This window comes from Balaenoptera acutorostrata, chromosome 13 (assembly GCF_949987535.1).
Source record: "Balaenoptera acutorostrata chromosome 13, mBalAcu1.1, whole genome shotgun sequence".
In the NCBI taxonomy this organism is placed as follows: Eukaryota; Metazoa; Chordata; class Mammalia; order Artiodactyla; family Balaenopteridae; genus Balaenoptera; species Balaenoptera acutorostrata.
Window position 1 is genome coordinate 13,106,559 of NC_080076.1, and position 19,621 is coordinate 13,126,179.

At 43.6% G+C, this 19,621-nt stretch overlaps 1 protein-coding gene across 2 annotated transcripts in view; it reads left to right on the plus strand.

Moving 5' to 3' along the window:
* Positions 1–19,621, plus strand: part of KDSR (3-ketodihydrosphingosine reductase) — a 38,191-nt gene that overhangs the window by 12,160 nt on the left and 6,410 nt on the right. Inside the window, exons 6-9 of one of the 2 annotated variants that reach the window (XM_057526726.1) lie at positions 7,221–7,412; positions 12,997–13,080; positions 15,740–15,823; positions 18,333–18,434. In XM_057526726.1, the coding sequence (XP_057382709.1) occupies positions 7,221–7,412; positions 12,997–13,080; positions 15,740–15,823; positions 18,333–18,434 (462 nt within the window). The remainder of the gene's footprint in view (positions 1–7,220; positions 7,413–12,996; positions 13,081–15,739; positions 15,824–18,332; positions 18,435–19,621) is intronic. The other variant, XM_057526727.1, reaches the window with a different exon arrangement.

Below are 19,621 nucleotides of genomic sequence, written 5' to 3' on the forward strand. Positions count from 1 at the left end.
TAAAAATTTGTTTTTTCCTCATTGGGGTAGCCCATGCACTGAAAGGGAGAACTCATTCATGGCTAAAGGCTTTATGAATGAAATAGGTGAAATGCGTTCAGATTTCACAGAAGCTTTAGAAAACTAGAGGAAGGCTGGACAAGATTTTAGTCACAGTGACCATCTAGCCTTAGAAGCTTAGACAAGTCTCTGGACCTTGGTTTCCTCAGCTGTAAAATGGGAATGAAACCTTCAACCTGACACAGATTACTGCGTTGATTCACTGAGGTCATATCATCAAGAGAGCTCTTTGTACGCCAAGAGATGCTGGATTTTCTTGTCAAGTATCAGTGTTTTTAACAATGAAAACCCAAAAAAGGTGAAGAGCAGACTCTAGAGTTTTGAAACCAAGAGACAAAAGATAATGCGTCATATTCATATTTATGTTTTTAAAAAGGTCAGCCAAAGAAACGCACATCAGATTTGAAGTCTTTCTTAGGTGCAAAACATGTTTTTCTTTTGTTGGCATTGCGTCCACCATCTCTTTCTTACTGGTCTCTAGAGCCTTCCTGGTAGCCATGGGTTTTGAATGATTTGCTCTGTGAAGTTAAAATGCATCCCCCTTTTATGGACGGGGAGACTCCAGGAGCGGCAGTTTAGACATCTTGCTTCTGGCGGACTGTGGAAAAGCACCGTAAACTCTGTGATTAAGCGAGCTAGGCAGGTCCAGATGGAGATGGAAGCAGAGGGTTGCCTTAGCGGGAACTCTAGTGTCTTAAGGCTCCTTTATCAACTCGGCATAAAAGCTAGTTGTCTTGACCTGTATTCCTTTTTCTCTAAGTATTGACAGGGAGATTTTGAAGATTGTCTCAACAGCTGTGTAAAAAATCAGTTGGGGGAAATAGTTGTAGTCTAGGCATGAAATGATGAGGGGAAAGGCTTCAGAGGTGGCCAGTGAAAGAGGAGTATGTGTGTGTGCGTGTGTGTGCACATGCGTGTGTGCGTGCATGCGTGTGTGCATGTGTGCGTGTGTGTGTGTGTGTGAAAGATGATATAAAGGGAGAATCAATCAGCAGACTCACCTGGACCGGCTGTGGACGGCAAAGAGGATCGAGGTGTAAGTAGTTATGTGGCTGTAATAAATAAATGCATAGTTGTAAAGCTAAGACCTCAGGAAGCGGGGTGTGTCCAGGGACAGAAGGGGAGGGATTGTTTCCATCTGTGTGTCTGATGGAAGTCCGAAGGTAATGGAGTGAATGATTTGTGGGGATTTATAACTGAGAAGAACAGAAGGAACTAAGAGTATAAGACCAGGTGACTGTGTGGGACTTCCCTGGCTGTCCAGTAGTTAAGACTCCTCGCTTCCACTGCAGGGGGTGTGGGTTCGATCCCTGGTCAGGGAACTAAGATCCTGCATGCCACTCGGTATGGCCGAAAAAAAAGAAAAAAAGACCAGGTGACTGTGTGTGGGTATCAATGACAAGGAGAAAACATGAAGCAGGTGAGATGAAGGAAGAAGTAAAATACATGTATAGAATATGAAGCATGCTGAAATATTATAAAAAAGCACAAATCTAATCTTTTTTAAAAAACTCACTTTATTCTCAACCTTCAGTCTCCATCACACTATCTCCTTCCTTCTGTCTGTGTCTCATTCTCTCTCTCTTTCATTTAGAAAAACAATCGATTTCTTTCCCACCCACACCAGTACCCACGCACACAGACTATTTGTTGCTCTGTCCCCAGCAGCATGGGACAGTAGAAAAAAGCTGGCCTTTGGCATCAGACTAAACCAGTTTTAAATCTTAGCACAACTGGTTTCAAGTCTAACCATTTACTAACTGTGATCTCAGGCAGACCGTTCTTTTTCCTTCTGGCCTCAGGTTTTCCTCCATCCTCAGCCTCCATCTCTGTGAATGGGACGTACGGCTCCCAGGGCTATGAGGATGAAGTAGCATAATTGGGTGCATAATGCTCAGCTCAGGGTAGCTGTGTGTAAATATTAACGTCCTTCGTCTTTTATTCATTCAACCCACAAATATTCGAGAAAGCCTCTAGTGAATCGAGTGTCATTCTAGGGCCCGGGGATGCTGTGGTGAGCAGGAGAATAAAGCCTTGGCCCAGCTAAGGTGGGACAGACCAGGCAGGATCCAGCGGATCAGCAGTGTGATTACAGATGCGCTAAGTATTGATACTCGGGGGAAAGGAAATGGGAAAGGAAAAGAGGAGGCTCTTTCACACGGTGTGGAAGGTGACCCGAAGGGCAGGTGCAGAGACGCCAAGAAGGAGATCCAGTCCGGAGAGCCAGTGGCTGCAGGGGCCCCGAGGTGGAAAGAGCCGGGCAAACTCCAGGAGCTTGACTAGGAGGCCAGGAGGCCAGAGTTTCCCGAGCCCTGGGCGTGTGGGATGGGGCCACTTTGGATTTCAGTTGAAAACCTCTGAAGGGGTTTAAGCCAGGCTGGGGAGTAGTGAGATCTGCATCGCAGCTTTTAGAGGCCCTTTCTGCCTGCTGTGTCAGGAGACTTTTAGGACTGTCAGGGTGATTAAGACAACGGCTGGTGGTGTTGGGAAGTGGATGGAGGTGCCGGTGTGGGTCACCGTGGAGTGAGGGCGGTGAGAACAGAGGTCAGCACGGTGCAGGGGCTTAAGCAGCTGACAGGGGATGTCGGAATTGGCCTCTCCTCCGAAAGGACTGGGCTTTAAAGAGGAAGGCTGGTTAACCCCAAACCTGTTGCTCTATTCCCGTGACAGGGCCTCGTTCCAGGGATTGTTTGCCGTGGGCCCCGCCGTCTCTGGCCATCGCCCCTCTGCCCCTGGCTGCCCTGCGAGGAGGCCGGAGGCCACCGTGCTGCAGAGGGGCGTCCCCTTCGCAGGCCATCACGCGCCCCTCTGCTCTCTCCCACCTCGGTCTGGTCACTTGCCTTGTTCTGGTCAAGTCCAGGTGTGGGCTTATCACCGACACGCCCTGTTAGAACACACACTACCACGTTTGATGCATTTTCTGAAGATAAGAGTTCCTTTTTCTTTAAGATGGATTCTATCTCAATTATGTTCTTTGGTTTGTTTGGAGTTTTTTTTTCATTTTAATCTTACCGAAGTTCACATGCATGTAAATCGCAGGTACACAGTAGTTTGTGCTGTCATGACTCATTGCCGGGGGGACTTAATTTAAGCACGTCCTGTGAGGCTCCACAGGGAGAGGGCTCGTGGAAATGTGCTCCTGGTTTCCTCTGGACTTTGGCCGCTGTGCCCTTTGCCCCGGCTGGTCTGGCTTTGTGTCCTTTCACTGTGACAAGCCTCAGTCGCGAGCACAGCTGTGCGCAGAGCCCCGTGAGACCTTCCAGCGAATCGCCCACGCTGGAGGTGGTCCTGGGGCGCGCCAACACACTTCTCTTAATTTTCCTTCTCAGTGGTTTTCTCTGTGGGTTCTTGGAGCTGTATCTTGTTTTATCTATCTGTAGATAACGATGAGAGGTTTTTTTTGTTTTTTTTTTTTTAACATCTTTATTGGAGTATCATTGCTTTACAATGGTGTGTTACTTTCTGCTTTATGAGAGTTGTTTTTGATTGGGATTACACTGCTGCTATCGATCCATTTGGGGAGAACTGACATCTTAATAATGTTGAGTCTTCTAACCCTTACACCATAATATATATCTCCATTTATTTAGCTTAAGTTTTCTTTAATCTCTCTCAGCAGTGTTTTGTAATTTTCAGTGTATGGGTCTTGCACGTTGTTTTTCAGTATTTCATATTTTTTGATGTTAGTGTAAATGGTTGTTTTCATTTCAATTTCTGAGTGTTCATTGCTAATATAGAAAAATACAATTGATTTTTGTGTACTGGTCGTGCAGTGTTGCCGAGCTCAACTATTAATTCTAGCGCTCACTGGACTTTCTACATCCAAGGTCGTGTCATCTGCAAGTGTTACTTCTTCCATTCCCATCTGGATGCCCTTATTCCATGGGCTGGAACTTCCAGTACAGTGTTGAATAGAAGTTGGTGAAAGCAGACATTCTTGTCGTGTTCCTGACCTTAGGGAGAAAGCACTCAGTCTTTTACTATTAAGTATGATGTTAGCTGTAGTTTGTTTTTGTTTTTTTTCTCTTTTTTAATTCTTTTTTTTTTTTTTTTGGCTGCACTGCACAGCTTACTGGATCTCAGTTCCCTGACCAGGGGTTGAACCCAGGGCCACAGCAGTGAAAGCCCAGAATCCTAACCACTAGGCCACCAGGGAACTCCCTGTTTTTTGTTTTTGGTAGATGCCCTTTATCAAGTTTAGTAGTTTATCCTAGTTTACAGAGAGTTTTTATAAGGAATGAATGTTGAATTTTGTCAGATGCTTTTTCTGCATCTATTGGGATGATCATAGAGTTCTTCTTTTTTAGTATGTTAATATGGTGAATTACACTGATTAGTTTCCAAATGTTTCCAACCTTGCATTCCTGGGATAAACACCACTTGGTTGTGATTATTATTATCCTTTCTTTGTTCTTGAGGGATATTAGCTGTAGTGTTTTGTAATGTTATCTTCTGGTTTTGTGTAAGGGTCAAGGTGGCCTTATAGCATGAGTAGGGGAATATTCCCTCCTTTTCAGTTCTCTGGAAGGATTTGTGTAGAATTGATTTATTCTTTTTTAAAGGTTTGGTAGAATTCACCAGTGAAGCCTGAGGTTTCCTTTGTGGGAAGGTTTCTAACTTCAGTTTCTTTAACAGATGTAGTAGGGCTACGTCTATATCTTCTTATCTATTTCTTTTGGAGTGACCTTTGGTAGCTTGTCTCTTTTAAGGAATTTGTCCATTTCATCAACATCGTTGAATTTATTGACAAAAGTTATTCATCATATTCCCTTATTATTATTTTAACATCTGTAGAGTTTGTAGTGATGTTACCTCTCTCATTTTTGATATTGATAATTTGTGTTCTTTCTCTTTCCTGACCAGTATGACTACAGATTTATCAATTTTGTTCATCTTCTCAACAACCAGCTTTTGGCTTTATTGATTTTTCTGTTGTTTTTTTCTGTTTTCTATTTCATTTATTTCCTTGTATTTTTATTATTTCTTTTTTTTCTGCTTACTTTTGTTTTAAGTTGCTCTTCTTTTTATAGTTTCTTTAAGCAGAAGCTGAGGTCATCGATTTAAGGCTTTTTCCCTTTTCTAACACAGATATTTAGTGCTACGGGTTTCCACCCAAGTTCTGCGTTAGCAGCAGCCTACAGATTTTGATAAGTTGTATTTTCACTTTCATTCAGTTAAAAATATTGTATAATTTCCCTTTCCATTGTCACTTTGACCCTTGGGTTATTTAGAAGTGTGTTACTTAGTTTTTAAATATTTGGGGGATTTTCCAGAAATCTTTCTCTTTTTGATTTCCAGTTGAATTCCGTTGTGGTCAGCAAACATACTTTGTATGAGTTGAATCCTTTTGAATTTATTGAGACTTGTTTTATAGCCCAGAATATAGTTTATCTTATAGCCATTCCATGTGCACTTGAAAAGAATATATAGGGTCAGCCCCCCATATCCGAGGATACAGAGAGCTGACTGTACCATGCCATTTTATATGAGGGACTTGAGCATTTGCAGATTTTGGTATCTGGGGGTGTCCTGAAACCAATCGTCCATGGATACCAAGGGTTGATGGTTTTCTGCTGTTTTGGGTGGAGTGTTCAATCAGTGTCGATTAGGTCCAGTTGGCTGATAACATTGTTCAGGTCTTCTGTCTCCTTACTGATTTGTGTCTACTTGTTCTGTCAATTATTGAAAGTGGGGTACTGAAATCTCTGATTATGGCGGTGGGTGGGTTTGTCCATCTGACTTTTTTAAACAGACCCTTAGTCCACATTCCTGTCCTCCAGCCCCACGCCTGCCCTCCTGCCCCCAGAGGTACTTGGTGCTGCTGGAGCCTTTTGGGGCTTCTGTGGTTTAATCTTGCTTTTTAGTTTATCTGCTCCTCACCTCGCATTCAGCTTTCTGCCAGGTTAGTTCTCCCTCGTCATTCTTTTCAACTTCCAAAATGTCATTGCTGCTATTTTCTTTGCTCATATGGATTCTTGCCTTGAAAAAAATCTCTATTGAGATTTTAGTGGGGTCTCCAAAGGGAGCTAAGGTTTACACATGGGTTCAGTATGCCTTCTTTTTTTGTCAAACCAGTATAATGATATTAAAAAACATTTGGGGGAAAAAATGGGAATCCCAGAATCCTAACATAGTCACTTACAATTTTCTACATTTCTTTGGTTTTGTACCTGTGCACATGTACTTTTATTTAATATTCAAAGTAGCTGCAGTCACGGTGTAAGTACCGTCTGCCCTCTGCTTTTTGTAAACTTCTAAGTATTTCCCCCTGGCCTGCTGGTGTTTCTGGTCATTGTTTCTAAAAGTTACTTAATGCTGTTGAGTTAACCTTTCATGATGGACTTAAAGTTTCCCAGTGAAGTGTTTGGTTTCACATGGCGATAGATCTAGTATTTTTACAAGACTTTTAATATAGAAACATTGTAAGGCAGTATCCTGAGACTTTCAGGTTGAAAATGTAAGGTTTTTAAGAGTTCCCAGGATGAGGGGAAAGTAGATCTTGGTGCCTCTGTGAGTTCTTACCCATCATAATATAAGAGCCGACATTTATTGAGTAATTGCTGTAGGTCAGGGGCTGTGCAGGCACTTGCCTTGTGTTTCCTCTTTCAATCCTTGCTGCAGGCCTGTGAGATCACACCCGTATTAACCCTGTTTTCACTGAGGAAATAAGTAGAGTGTCTGACTTTTCTGTTCATCATCAAATAGGCAGTAAATGGTAGAAACCAGGCTTTACACCACAGTCCCTGCTGTCAACCCCGGTCCTCGTCTCTTTGTGATCTTTCTGTCACTTAGAACTAATAGGGCTGGAAATACTTAGAAGCTCTTTCCTCAAAACTGTTTCTCGAAAAGTATTACCTGCAACATGCAGTGTACTTTTTAATAAGGAGAAGACTAATTTTGACCAGTCTTCAGCAAAGACATAAGTGCTGTCGTCGTGAGAATGTAAGGCTAGATTGAAATAGGCTCCCAGTGGCAGGTCCTGTGTGTCACGGTCACTTACAGGATCATTAGGCCTTTATTCGTTCAGCAGATCGGCTGAGCTCCCAGTCACTTGGGCTCCACTGACTAGCTCAGACTTGGTGAGAAGGCAGGATGCCCGTGGGATGCAGCCTTGGGGCGTTGACCTTGCTTAGTTCTCGCGGCCTCTTTGTTCCCTGCAGAGATTAATGAGCGTCAACTACCTGGGCAGCGTGTACCCCAGCCGAGCGGTGATCACCACCATGAAGGAGCGCCGCGTGGGCAGGGTGGTCTTCGTGTCCTCCCAGGCGGGGCAGTTAGGCCTATTTGGTTTCACAGCCTACTCTCCGTCCAAGTTTGCCATCAGGGGATTGGCGGAAGCTTTGCAGATGGAGGTAAGAGCTGTCTTCCGTCAGCCCAGCAATATATGTTCCGCTTTAGTTGGTAACTTCCTTACACGTATCATTGTATTAAATTCGAGATTTGTAGATTTGGCATTAGTGAAGGAGAATTGACGCAACCCCTGAACTTTGCAGTTAACATGCTTTTCACTGCATAAAAATTTAATACACGGTTAGCACTACTAACATCTTCGCAGCATTACAGGCATACCTCAGAGATTTTGTGGGTTCGGTTCCGGACACAATAAAGCGAATATCGCAATAAAGCGAGTCACATGAATTGTTTGGTTTCCCAGTGCATATAAAAGCCATGTTTACACAGTACTGTGGTCTATTAAGAGTGCATAGCGTTAGTTACGTCTAAAGAAACAATGTACATTCATTCCTTAATTAAAAAGTACTTTATTGCTAAAAAGCGTTAACCATCATCTGAGCCTTTAGTGAGTCTTAGTAATAACATCAAAGATCACTGATCTCAGATCACCATAACAAATATAATAATATTGAAAAAGTTTGCAATATTGGGAGAATTACCAAAATGTGTCTTAGAAACACGAAATGAGCAAACGCTGTTGGAAAATGTTGCCAATAGACTTGCTCAAGGCAAGGTTGTCACAAACCTTCAATTTGTAAAAAATGCAATATCTGTAAAGCGCAGTAAAGCAAAGCATAATAAAATGAGGTGCGCCTTTACTGGCCTAATACTGTTTGAGTTTTTGTAAGATATTTTATTCTTTAACTTTTTGTTGTTGTTGTTCTTTAAACGTTTTTAAAGATACTCCTTTAACAAAAAGATCTGTCCTTTATGACTGACTAATAAAACTAATGTGTTTGAAGAAAGAGCTACTGTGTAGCTCTCAGTTTTTAGACAAATTCATTTAACTTGCTCTCAGTTTCCTTGTTTGTGAAAATGAGAAACTAAAAATTGCAATTTGGCTTTCCTGATACTTATATTTTAATATCCTAAAGAAATGCTAATGAACGTGAGTGCGTTTTATCTTCACAGTGAATAGAACATCTTGTGGAAGGAGGATGTGGTTAGGATTAGCATAAAATAAGCACTTGTCAGATGTGTATAACCTTCCTCCTCAGCTTCGAGAAGTAGACTTCTGCGTTGTTGTCACATGGGGGTGCTTAGTGAGCATCGCACATATCTTTCCAAAATCCCATACTTTAAGGTAAAATTCTTTCTATTTCTATATACAGTTGACCTTGAACATCACAAGTTTGAACTGCGCAGGCCCACTTATTTGTGGATTTCTTTCAATAAAGACTATAGTACCTGGTGATCTGAGGTTGGTTGAATCCGTGGATGCAGCTCTGTGGGTACGGAGGGCCTCCTGGGAAGTTATACGTGGAATTTCGATTGCGCAGGGAGTCGGCGCCCCTGACCTCCACGTCGTTCAAGGGTCAGCTGTATACTGAAATATAACACTACGTCATGATGTCAAGAAGCCCACAGGAAACTTCACTGTGGCCAATCCTCTTATAGTAAGAGTGCGATTTGAGAATCCCATTCGATGATTAAGATCAAGGGTGGATAAATTTTTTTCCTGCAAAGGGCCAGAGAGTAAATATTTTAGCCTTCGAGGGCTAGATGGTGCCTATTGCAGCTACTCACATCTCTTGGGATAGCAGGAAAGCAGCCTTGTGCAGGATTTAAATGAACGAACGGGTGTGGCTATGTGCCAGTAAAAACACAGGCAAAGGGCCATAGCTTGCTGACCCCTGATTCAGAGAGCCCCCAGAAGAGCCCTCGATGGTACATGGCAGAGTGCCACGCTGCGCAGATATTGGATGAGCAACGCAGTGCAGACGTGTTCTCGGGTCAGTGACAGAATCCCGACCTGCCACTTAGGGACTGGTAGACTGTGCTGTTCTCATCCCAAAGGAACCAGCCACAAATTTCATTGTCATCAATGTCCTTGATACTCTTAATCAATAACAGGTCACTGTCATATATGCTCAGCCAGTGGGGCGCGTATGCCTGTGAAATTTCCAACAAGAACACCGGTATTTCTTTTGTAGTTTTTACTTTGAAAAGTCCCTTTACGAATAACCATCTTATTTTTATAACAGTTTTGTGAAATATACGAGGCAGATGTTGTTATGCCACCTTCTAGGTAATAAAACTGAGTCTTCAGTAAAGCCATTGGGTTGCTCAGAGCCGCGTCAGTACTTTGTGACAGAAACAGTACCAAAGTCCATGCCTTCTGGTTCCGCCTTTTGGCTGCCTGTCTGCCTCTGTAACGTGTCTATAATTCAGGTCAGGGGTTGCCTCACCCCTTCACGTTGGTCTCAGAAACCCAGTAGGAGAAGGGATAGTTTGGAATTGCAAGGTCTGTGCACGAGGGCTTTTTGTCCCCGAGTCTTGTCTTGCAGAATGACTTCAGGATTCACTCATTTAGGGCAAAGTGTGTGATCTGGGTGGCCTGGTTTCATTTCGGGTAGAAAGAAGATGTTAATAAAGAAGAGGGAAAAGACAGGAGCTGCTAGCCCAGACGAGTCCCTGAAGCCTCCTAATGACACGTGTGATTCACAGGCTGCAAGTGGCCGGTCTGGACTTGCTGGTCAGCTTGACTTCGCTCCGTATTTGGACTCCATTAAAAATGCCCTCACATAAACAAAAACTAAAGTAAACATGTACATGGAAAGTAGGTTTGAGGGGAAGTAAATTCAGTAATCAAAATCTAGTTTGTTCATAGCAGAACTTGCATCAAAACAATTGTTTCCTTACAAACTTATCCAAACTTATCCTGTGTTTTTGAAACCTGGATCATTTGGCCTGTTTGGCCAAGGTGATTTTTGTGTTTTTGTGAATGAAACCTTCTAGACTTAGTCAGACTCTAAGTGCTGTTGATCATTCTTTTTTGGTTTAATGAACTCTTAAATCTTCCTCTCCACCCCAGCCCTTGACCCTCAGACTAAAGTTGGACCTAGAAATGTTTTACATACAATGACTAAATTTGAAAGAATGCTTTGTTGGCTTTTTTTTTTTTTTTTTTTTTTTGGTCGTCCTCTTTTGACTCAGTCTTTTAGGTACAAATACATCATTTAAAGATTTTAGAAGTTGATCTTTTTGGAAAGCAGACTTCTGAGGTGGGGTGTAGCCAAAGATGTGGTAGCAGAGACCAAGTAAAAGAAAACTAGGCGTCCCCCTTTCTATTTCCCTTGGCCTCATGCCCCGCCCCCCAATCCTGTCTTTTCCCGCCATGGCCCACAAGTAAGCCGAAGCTTAAGTTCTGGAGCTTCATGTCAACAGCTGTAATCCTGTTTCCAGCCCCCATGCCTTTGCTTTGATGGAATGAGGAACAGCACACCTTAGGTGAGATAATTTTGGTCATAAGCCAGTTCTTGAGCAAGTGGGCATCTTTCTGACTGAGAATGAAGGCAGGTAGAAGGGAGGGAATGGTAACAGGATGGGACTAGGGCAGAGCAGTGGGGGAGACAGAACGGTCAGTGAGGAGAACACAGAAACGCAGACAGGGGCTACGTAAACGGGAATCAGTGAAGTCCTGGCTTATAAATTCTTAGCAGAAGTGGTCTTGAGGAGTCAGCACTTGTCTTAGCAAGAACCAGTGAAGCCAAACTAACCTCATTTCCTTTTCTGCTGGGGTTATGGGATTAGTTGATTAAAGGAAGGTTGTAGATATAGTTTATATAGATTTTAACAAATTATTTGACCATGAGTTTCAGGGGACTGTAAGCTCCACAAGGGCATAGTAGTAATGCAGTAAGTATTTGTTGGATAAATAAATACAGCGGTTAGGTTACTAGCCACTGGAGGTATCCAGCCATAGGTTGAGAGAGTCATTTGGCTCCATGATCGTCGGGAGGATACCAGTACCCAGAAAGGGATTGGACTGGTTTCTCCCAACCCTGACAATCTCTGCCCACCCCGGGAAAAAGCTGTTCTGGAAAGCTGTTTTAACCATTTGGAAGCTCGGCCATAACCTTGACTTGGGGAAGCACTGCTTTGACATCGTCTGAGCGGTCAGCTTCAGGATTTGGGCGGGCTGTCTCATGACTGCGTATTGGCTTTTCCTTTTTGGTGGTGTTTCTCTCTGGTCTGTGCACAGCAAAGGGCAAGGCCGTGGGAGACAGTTTTTAAAGTCAGCGTCTCAAAAACAAGTGGAAGAGGAATTGCTTACTCATCAGCCTGACTGCCGGCCCGAATCCAGAGCTATTTACCAGCCTTGAAGCTGCATGCCCCGGCGACGTTGAGTGAACGCACTCTCGCGCCCTAGGTGCCTGGAACCGAACCAGCCGGGACATCGTCCTCTGCTCTTGCACTTCCTGGGCTGGCTGGCCAGGCTCTTCTGCCCGCACGCTTCTCCTGCCCCTGCGGCTCCTCCACAGCCCTCAGGACTGTGCTGCACAGAAGGAAGTGGGGAGAAAAAAAGCCAAATGTAACACAGGACCCTGGGATGCTCTCAGAGGCTGTTGCATGAGGAAGCAATATAGTGTTGTCACTTGAAGCTTCCTTAAGACGCACAGCGGTCTTCCTCACGACCAGCTGCCTGTCTGCTGCCAACTCCCTCAGGCGTTTCCATGTGGCTAAGCAGTGAGCCAAAAGCAAACAAAAGTCATGGCAGATATTTGATGGTTTAATCCATCCCTCTTAGCGTCACTAAGCATCAGGGCAAGATACGAGTGTGGAGCAGGGGGTCAGTGGGAAAGGTGTGTCCTGTCGGACCGGCAGGAGAATCTTCTAGAATTGTCGGGGGTGTGTTTATGAGTGAGGAGACCCAGCAGTGAGGTAAACAAGCCTAGGATTCTGTTCCAGAGAGAGCCAGGGGGCCTGGAAGAGAAGCTGGGAAGGAGTTTCCACATATAGATACGGAATGAGATGGTTCACAGGTGAGGTTGTCCTGGTCTGACTTGGGGGGTCCACTCGGGGGGAGCGTCCTGTTTGCTGGTTCTGTGGTGGAGGACGTGACCCCTGAGCCCCTCATTGGCAGGGGAGTTCCTGAACCAGCAGACTTCTCAGGGGGTGGATATAATTCTAGACCCAGGTCTGGGGTGGCACACGAAGGGCATTGGGGAAGGGATTTGAATGATCTCAACATATTTTGTAAATGAAATCAACATAACGAGGGTTTGAGAAGCAGCCGTGAAGGAAAACAAACTCGTTTTCCTTCCTGATGTCCGAGGAGTAGACCTGTCCCGTGGCCTCGGCCACCGAGCCCACGTGGTGTGCGGTGGGAGGGAGGACGAGCGGATTTCCCCTTAGCACCCTCTGCTGTCCTCACGGGCAGCTCCCAGGCCCCTGGTCAGCGGGAGTGGAAGGAACTTAGAAGGAGGCGAATCTCCCCAGCTCAGGGCCAGCTGTTTTCTGGAATTGAGGTTGGGGTGAGCGTTTTGCCTTTACTTCTAAATGATCTTCAGGGCCAAGAGTTTCCTGATTCACCTGGTGGTAGTTTTCCTCTTACAGAATCACCCTGTTGGTCTCACCACCTTTTGAGAAAATCAGGGCCGTATTTAGAACATCTGCCTGGAAGCCAGTGCAGGTTGATGAGGAAGGATGCGAAATTGTATCTTGTTTACTCAAGGGGTCCATGTTGTCTCTGAAATGCAGGTGAAGCCCTATAATGTTTATGTCACAGTTGCCTACCCACCAGACACAGACACCCCCGGGTTTGCAGAAGAAAACAAAACCAAGGTAAGTATGCCTCGCTGTGCCCTGTTTCGAGTTTTGAACATAGGAAACCCCTTTTCCCATTTTCTGTCTTTCCACCCTTCGGCCTGGGGGCATTTTCATCAGTCAGAAAATTGAGTTCCTTTCAATTTATGTGCTTGCAAGAGGCCTCCGAACTTTGTGGAACTTTCATTTGGAATCTTGGAGGATGTAGCCCTATTTTCAAAGGCCATTTTTGCTAAGAATCTTCAAGCTTTATTTAATTAATAAGGTGTTTGTTTTCTGATTAACAGTACAACTTGTATTTTAACTAACAAGATAATACTCGTTAAAAATAATATTTTCTCCTCTAGCCTTAAACACATTTAGACACCTGAAATGGTTGCCGATACATTGTCTCCACGCGGGGGTCTAATGGGCGCCTAAGACTTAACATTTCCAAAACAAAACTTGCAATTCCCTCTCCTTCCCCCCTTATTATTTTCCATCTCATTACCCGGCGCCCACCATTCCCCCAGCTGCTCAGGCTGGAAACCGCAAGGCCAGCCTTGATTCCTGCTCTCACACCACACATCCAGCTGACATGCACATCCTCTGGGCTCTGTTCTCAGAATTTATCCCAAATCGGACCTTTTTTTTAAACTGCAAATATCACTACCATCCCAGCAGTGAGAACCACTGATATTTTTGCCTGAACTGCTCTCATGGTCTTCAGCCTGGTCTGCCTGCTCCTTTTCTTACCCCGCTGGAGTCTGTTCTTCATAAAGTAGCTAGTGATCCTTTTAAAGCCCAAGTCAGGTCTTGTCACTCCCCTGGTCAAACCCCTCTTGTGTAAAAAAAAAGCCAAAAAACAAAACTGAAAAAAAAACCCCAAAAGATCAAGACCTCCTGTACAGCACAGTCCTATAGAATGTTTAGAATGGTGGAAATGGTCCTGCACACTCCTGTATGGTAGTCACATTGTGGCTGTTGAACACTTGCAGTGTAGCTAGTGGGACCAAGGCACTGAATTTCTAATTTTATTTCATTTTAAGTAATTTAAAGTTAGAATTAAATAGCACATGTTGGTGTTGGCTGTGTATCAGAGAGTGCAGCTCCCCTAGCTCCCAGCGTGCCTGGAATACAATCCAGAAGCCTCGAGCCTTTTGGGTCCCGCACTGTCTGGACCTCGGCCACCTGCCCTCAGCATTTTCTCCTCTCCTTGGCCTTAGCCACACCGGAGCCCCGTCTATTCCTTGAGCTTGCCTGGCCTGTTCGCACCTGCGGGCTTTACTCTTGCCATCCTCTCTGGATATTCAAATGGATCTTCCTCCTGTGCTTCTTTCCATCTCTGTACAGCCTTCACCTTGGAGAGGACTTCCCTGACCCTCTGTTATCTCAAGTATCCTTCCCGTGAGATGTGAATCCTCTTCCCTGGCCTTATTTTTCTCTATAGTGTTCATCACCTCTGGACATTAACATTAATACAGTGACTGTCAGTCATCCTGAGCTGAATGCCAGCTCTGCGCTTTGTTCAGATGAACCTGCCTTGACACGTGGTAGGCACTCTCTGAGCAAACAAGGTGGGGGAGGAAGGAATCAATCAGAACTTATCCCCTTGAACTTGGTATTGATGTGTTTTCTTCTCTTTTATAGTGATGCTTAGTAAGTGTGAATCTGCACAGCATAAAAATTCGCACTTATGCTCCATGGGCTGTATATTTGCAAAAAGATGTTTGTGATTTAGAAGCTTTTTCTCCTATTCATTTCTCCTTGGCGCTGCCTCTTAAAAATTACTACTATTTCAAAGAAGTAAATTTAAGCCAAATGCCCTGTTCTAGAATAAGGGGAATCTGCTAAGCAGATTTGCAACATTTGGTAAGTGGTCTTTTAGGCGGAAGCCAAAGCTGACAAAGGACGGTGATTTCCCCATGAAGATTTGATTTTGTTGTTAAATTGGGGTTTTTTGTTTTTCCTCCACTAAAATGTCGGGCTGACTTCTTTGGGTAAATAAAATTCTACCTTGATCTGCGGGTCCTATAGGGGGCGCCATAGTGCCTTTAAATCTCCTGAGTATCTGGCCACACACGGTTATGTTAGCCTGGGGGTCTGGAAGAATCAAATGTTGACACCTTCAAAAGGGCTTTTCTGTTAATTTAGGTTCATCAAGCAACACTTGACTTTTATGAGCACTATGCTATTCTATTTTAAGAAAATATGTTCTGGTTTTTATTTTATTTTATTTTTTTCAAGCCTACATGGTAAATAAAATTTGTTTCATGCCATTTAAGGCTTAAGTTTTGAAACTTCCAGCTGAAACTCCCTTCTAAAGAATTTTTGAGCACATGTGTGGCATGTCGCTCCAAAGAAGATTTTTTAAAAATGAAAATAAAGACAGGGCAGGGTCTTTTTTTTCATTTTTTAAACTTAAGCTCTGATGGTCCTCATTGGAACCGAGACACACATCCCACAGAGAGTAGCTGGGCCCTCCTTGTCTTGCTTCAGCTACCGGGCTGAATTTTATACAGTAACCAGTAATCAGTAAACTGATTTGAAACCTAGATAGAGCTAATTCTAAAAACAGGAATCAGTTCAAAGGTAGAAAACTGGAATTATGTATAAATTGGGGGAGGAGGGCTGTGAAATTATTTTTTAATTCGGTGGGCAGTAATGGTATTGATATGTCTATTTTTTTCACCTTTAGCCTTTGGAGACTCGTCTTATTTCAGAGACCACATCTGTTTGCAAACCAGAACAAGTGGCCAAACAAATTGTTAAAGATGCCATAGTAAGTAAAATCCTTGTTTCCTTTTATTAATAGTTAACAGTACTGTATTTACATAAAGATATTTTTCTCAGGGCTTATTTCAAAATATAAATTATTGGGGTTATTTGGTCAGTTAAATTCATCATATCTAATATTAGATTGTACTTTTCTTCCCTTATTGATTCCATGTTGATTAGTAGGTTCTGGAAACTAGTAATATATCTTCATCTTAGGAACAGATTGATCAGTCTGAGAATTTTGGTTCTTTGAAAGGAAAATGAGACTTAACCTGTGATGTGTAAACGGTATGTACTATATACTGTATACGGCATGTTGTCCTCTTCTTTCCTGCAGTATTTTCAGTTTTAGATTATTTTAGGTGTCTTACTGCCAGACGTGTTGATTAAGGATTTTTCTTTCGCCTTCCTGCTTCCCAGTATCCTTTTGCCAAATGTTTACTAATAAGAAAGTGCCACAAGCCCACTGGGCCATCATCCTGTCCACTCAGCTAATGCACTTCCAGGCTACTGAGTTTATTCAGAGTCAAAAATGGTATTTTTAGAAACCAGGTGCTATTCTGTAGGACAGCTGTATGTGCCACAAGCTTTTTGGCAACATTCCCGTTAACCCACATGCAGAAAAGTGTACATGTACAGAGGATGTCTGTAAACCTTAGGACCCGTTGAATTTAGGAAATTTGGGGACGATTGGAACGAGAAGCGTCAGGAGGCTGGGCCTTGGCCTGGAAGGAACGTCTGTGCCGTTGCATGTTCAGGCCGAACCGAGCAGAACACAGGAAGCATCGAAGGCTATTAAAATATCTGCAGACGTGGGGAGAACTTTGCCCTGATTGTGTTCAAAGGCATAGAAAGAGGGCACCAGCGGGTTGGGCGGACTTTGTTTTTCCTGCTTATCTCAAGTCAAAGCAAACACACTCCATGTTTTTAATGATCTGAAGCAGCTCTTCGTATTTTGGCAGGATTCATTTAATCTGGCGGTTCTCACGCTTTTTCATCTCTTGACTCTAAAGTTGTCGACAACCCCAGAGAACTTTTGTTTATACTTATCAATATTATACTTATCAATATTTGCCGTATCACAAATTGAAACTGCGTCATTTTAAAAATATGTATTCATTTAAAATAACAATGATAAATCCATTATATTTTAATGAACATTTTTTATAACAAAAATTATTTTTCAAAACAAAATTTAGTGAGAAGGGTGGCGTTGTTCTACATTTCGCTGGTTCTTTAATGTCTGTGTTAATAGAGGACAACTGGATCCTCATAGCTTCTGCATTCGGTCTGCTGTAACATGTTATTTTGAATGAAGGATATAAAGTAGATCTGGCCTTACAGAGACATATAGTTGGAAAAGGAAGGAATATGTTATAGGCTTCTCAGATAATTGTGCACATTCTTATTTATTTTTGGGGGGGGACATAAAACCTAAACTGGATGAATAGTAGTTTCTTAAAGGTTAGTTGCAATGTGAAATTGAAACTCTGTCAATGAACTTCTTGTTCTCTGTTACATGAAAATCCATTGGTCTGCCTTGCACTTTGAATGTTTTGTACCCATTCATGGTTTTGTAACATTATGCATTAGTCATTTGGAAAATATGGATTCCCTGAGTTATCAAAAAAATGACATTCATTACTATCACTGCTGATCTTATTATAAAAGTCTTTCTGTATTGGGAAGCTGACAGTCTCAAAATGGCAGATATACATTTTCCCAATTCTTAATTTTTCCTTGAAATCTCAGATTTGAACATTGATCACAAAAGCTGCCAGTTTTCCTTGACGTGACAGTCCTTTCATTCATTTTCTGCGAAGTATCTTCCAGATACCCGTGTCTGAGTAACCACAGATTGTCAGTCCATGGTTCTTGCATGTAAAAATAGTGTTCTGCAGAAAAAGCAGGACCTTTCCTGACTTACACGGTTGGAGGAGGGCTCTTCTTCAAGGCATCTGTCCCCTTCCATGTGGATTTTTCACACAGAATATTGAGACATGTCCTCAAGGGTTGAGATTTAACAAAACGATTAATTTTACTGCTTTATCAAGGGCATTTTTAAGCAAAACTGACATTTAAAAATTTTTTGGAGATTTAAACAATTTCTGTTTTCTTTGTGTATTTATTTATCACTGCAAGTGTGTGTGGCAGTGGAGAGGCACCACCAGTGTGGTCTGTGCTAATGAGACAGCAGTTTTGCCCGTCAGTGCAAGTGTCACTGGGTGAAAAAGGCATTTAACGTCTTAGTATCATCATGACAATCATTTTGTCCTCGTGGAAGGGTCTCAGGACACTCAGGGTCCATGGACCCACGTTTTGAGAAGTGCCTGTCCAGCCATCCCAGCCCATCTGCTGAGGCCACGTTCGTCTCTGAGCTGGGACATGTGCTTTGTTACCCTCTCCTCCTACCTGAAGTGAACAGACACACGTCATTGTTTCCAATGTGATTGAGTTGATTCCTTCCCATGTTGCTACTATTGCCTCTGTCTTTTCTTTTCCTTCTATTTTAGCAAGGAAATTTCAACAGTTCCATCGGCTCAGATGGGTACATGCTCTCATCTCTGACCTGTGGAATGGCTCCGGTAACTTCCATCACTGAAGGGCTCCAGCAGGTGAGCTGAGCTGTGTGCTTAGGCCTCTGGACAGATGGACACACAGACAGACAACAGGCACCTCTCAGTGAACCTCAATGAGAAAAGGCTAAAGGAAGACATAGCAGCTTTACATGAGGATGTGAAGGATTTTTATTGAAGTATCAACTTTTTTCTTCCTTTGCCTGGGAGAAGTAAAAAGGAAGTAGGTTAAAGCTGTAACTTGAGGAATTTAGTCTGGGAAGAAGACTTTCATGCTGGGTACTGTGGATATAGAGAGAAAACACTGTCTCTGCTATTGGGGTGTTAATCTGGGTTCTCCTCTGAGAATCACTCATCTTCTGTGTTTGAAAAATGGAAATCTCTGTCACTAGGGGGATGGGGTGGACTTGCCTAAAAGTCCTAGGATATTAGACTGGAACACTTTCCTGTGAGTCAGGCCACAGAAGCTTAGGGAGATAAGTCAGGGATTCAACGTAATCCCTGCCCTCACGGAAATTATAGTTTGTCCAGAACGCACACAAAAGTTAACTGCTCCTTGATGAGCCGGGTGCCGTGTTTGCTACTGGAGCATCAGAGGTAAGGCAACCTCTCTGACCTCAGGGGGCTTGCAGTCTAGAGGGAGAGACTGATAAGAATGGTGAGGCTAGTACAGTGCAGTGTAATGAGAGTTATAACAGAGGGATTGCTCTAGAAAGACCAAGCCGAGGATGATGGAGGGTAGGAGGAGGGCAGGGAGGGGTGGGAGGGCCACTGAGCAGGGACTGCCCCCACTAGTGGGCAGTTGATGACACAGCGCTACACGATGTGCAGTCGACCACGTCCAGGCGGAAAGTCCCCGGGACTTAGGTGTTGATTTTCCTCCCTCTTCTCTTCTCACTCTGATTCTCTCTTAAGAGTAGACGCTAGGGACTTCCCTGGCGTGGTTCCCTAGTGGTTAAGACTCTGCTCTTCCGCTGCAGGGGGTGCGGGTTCGATCCCTGGTCGGGGAACTAAGATCCTGCATGCCGTGTGGCCAAAAAAAGAAAAAAAATTACGAGACACTACATTTCTTTTAGATGTTTTCCCTGGGCTGTGACTTTATGTCTGAAGTTCAACACGTCCACGGGAAGACTTTACAGTATTTTCCCCAGCGTCCTGCCCCCTGCCTTCCGTCACCAGCTCTGTGTTCCCTGTCCCCGTGATCAGTGTTCGCGTTCACTTCCGAG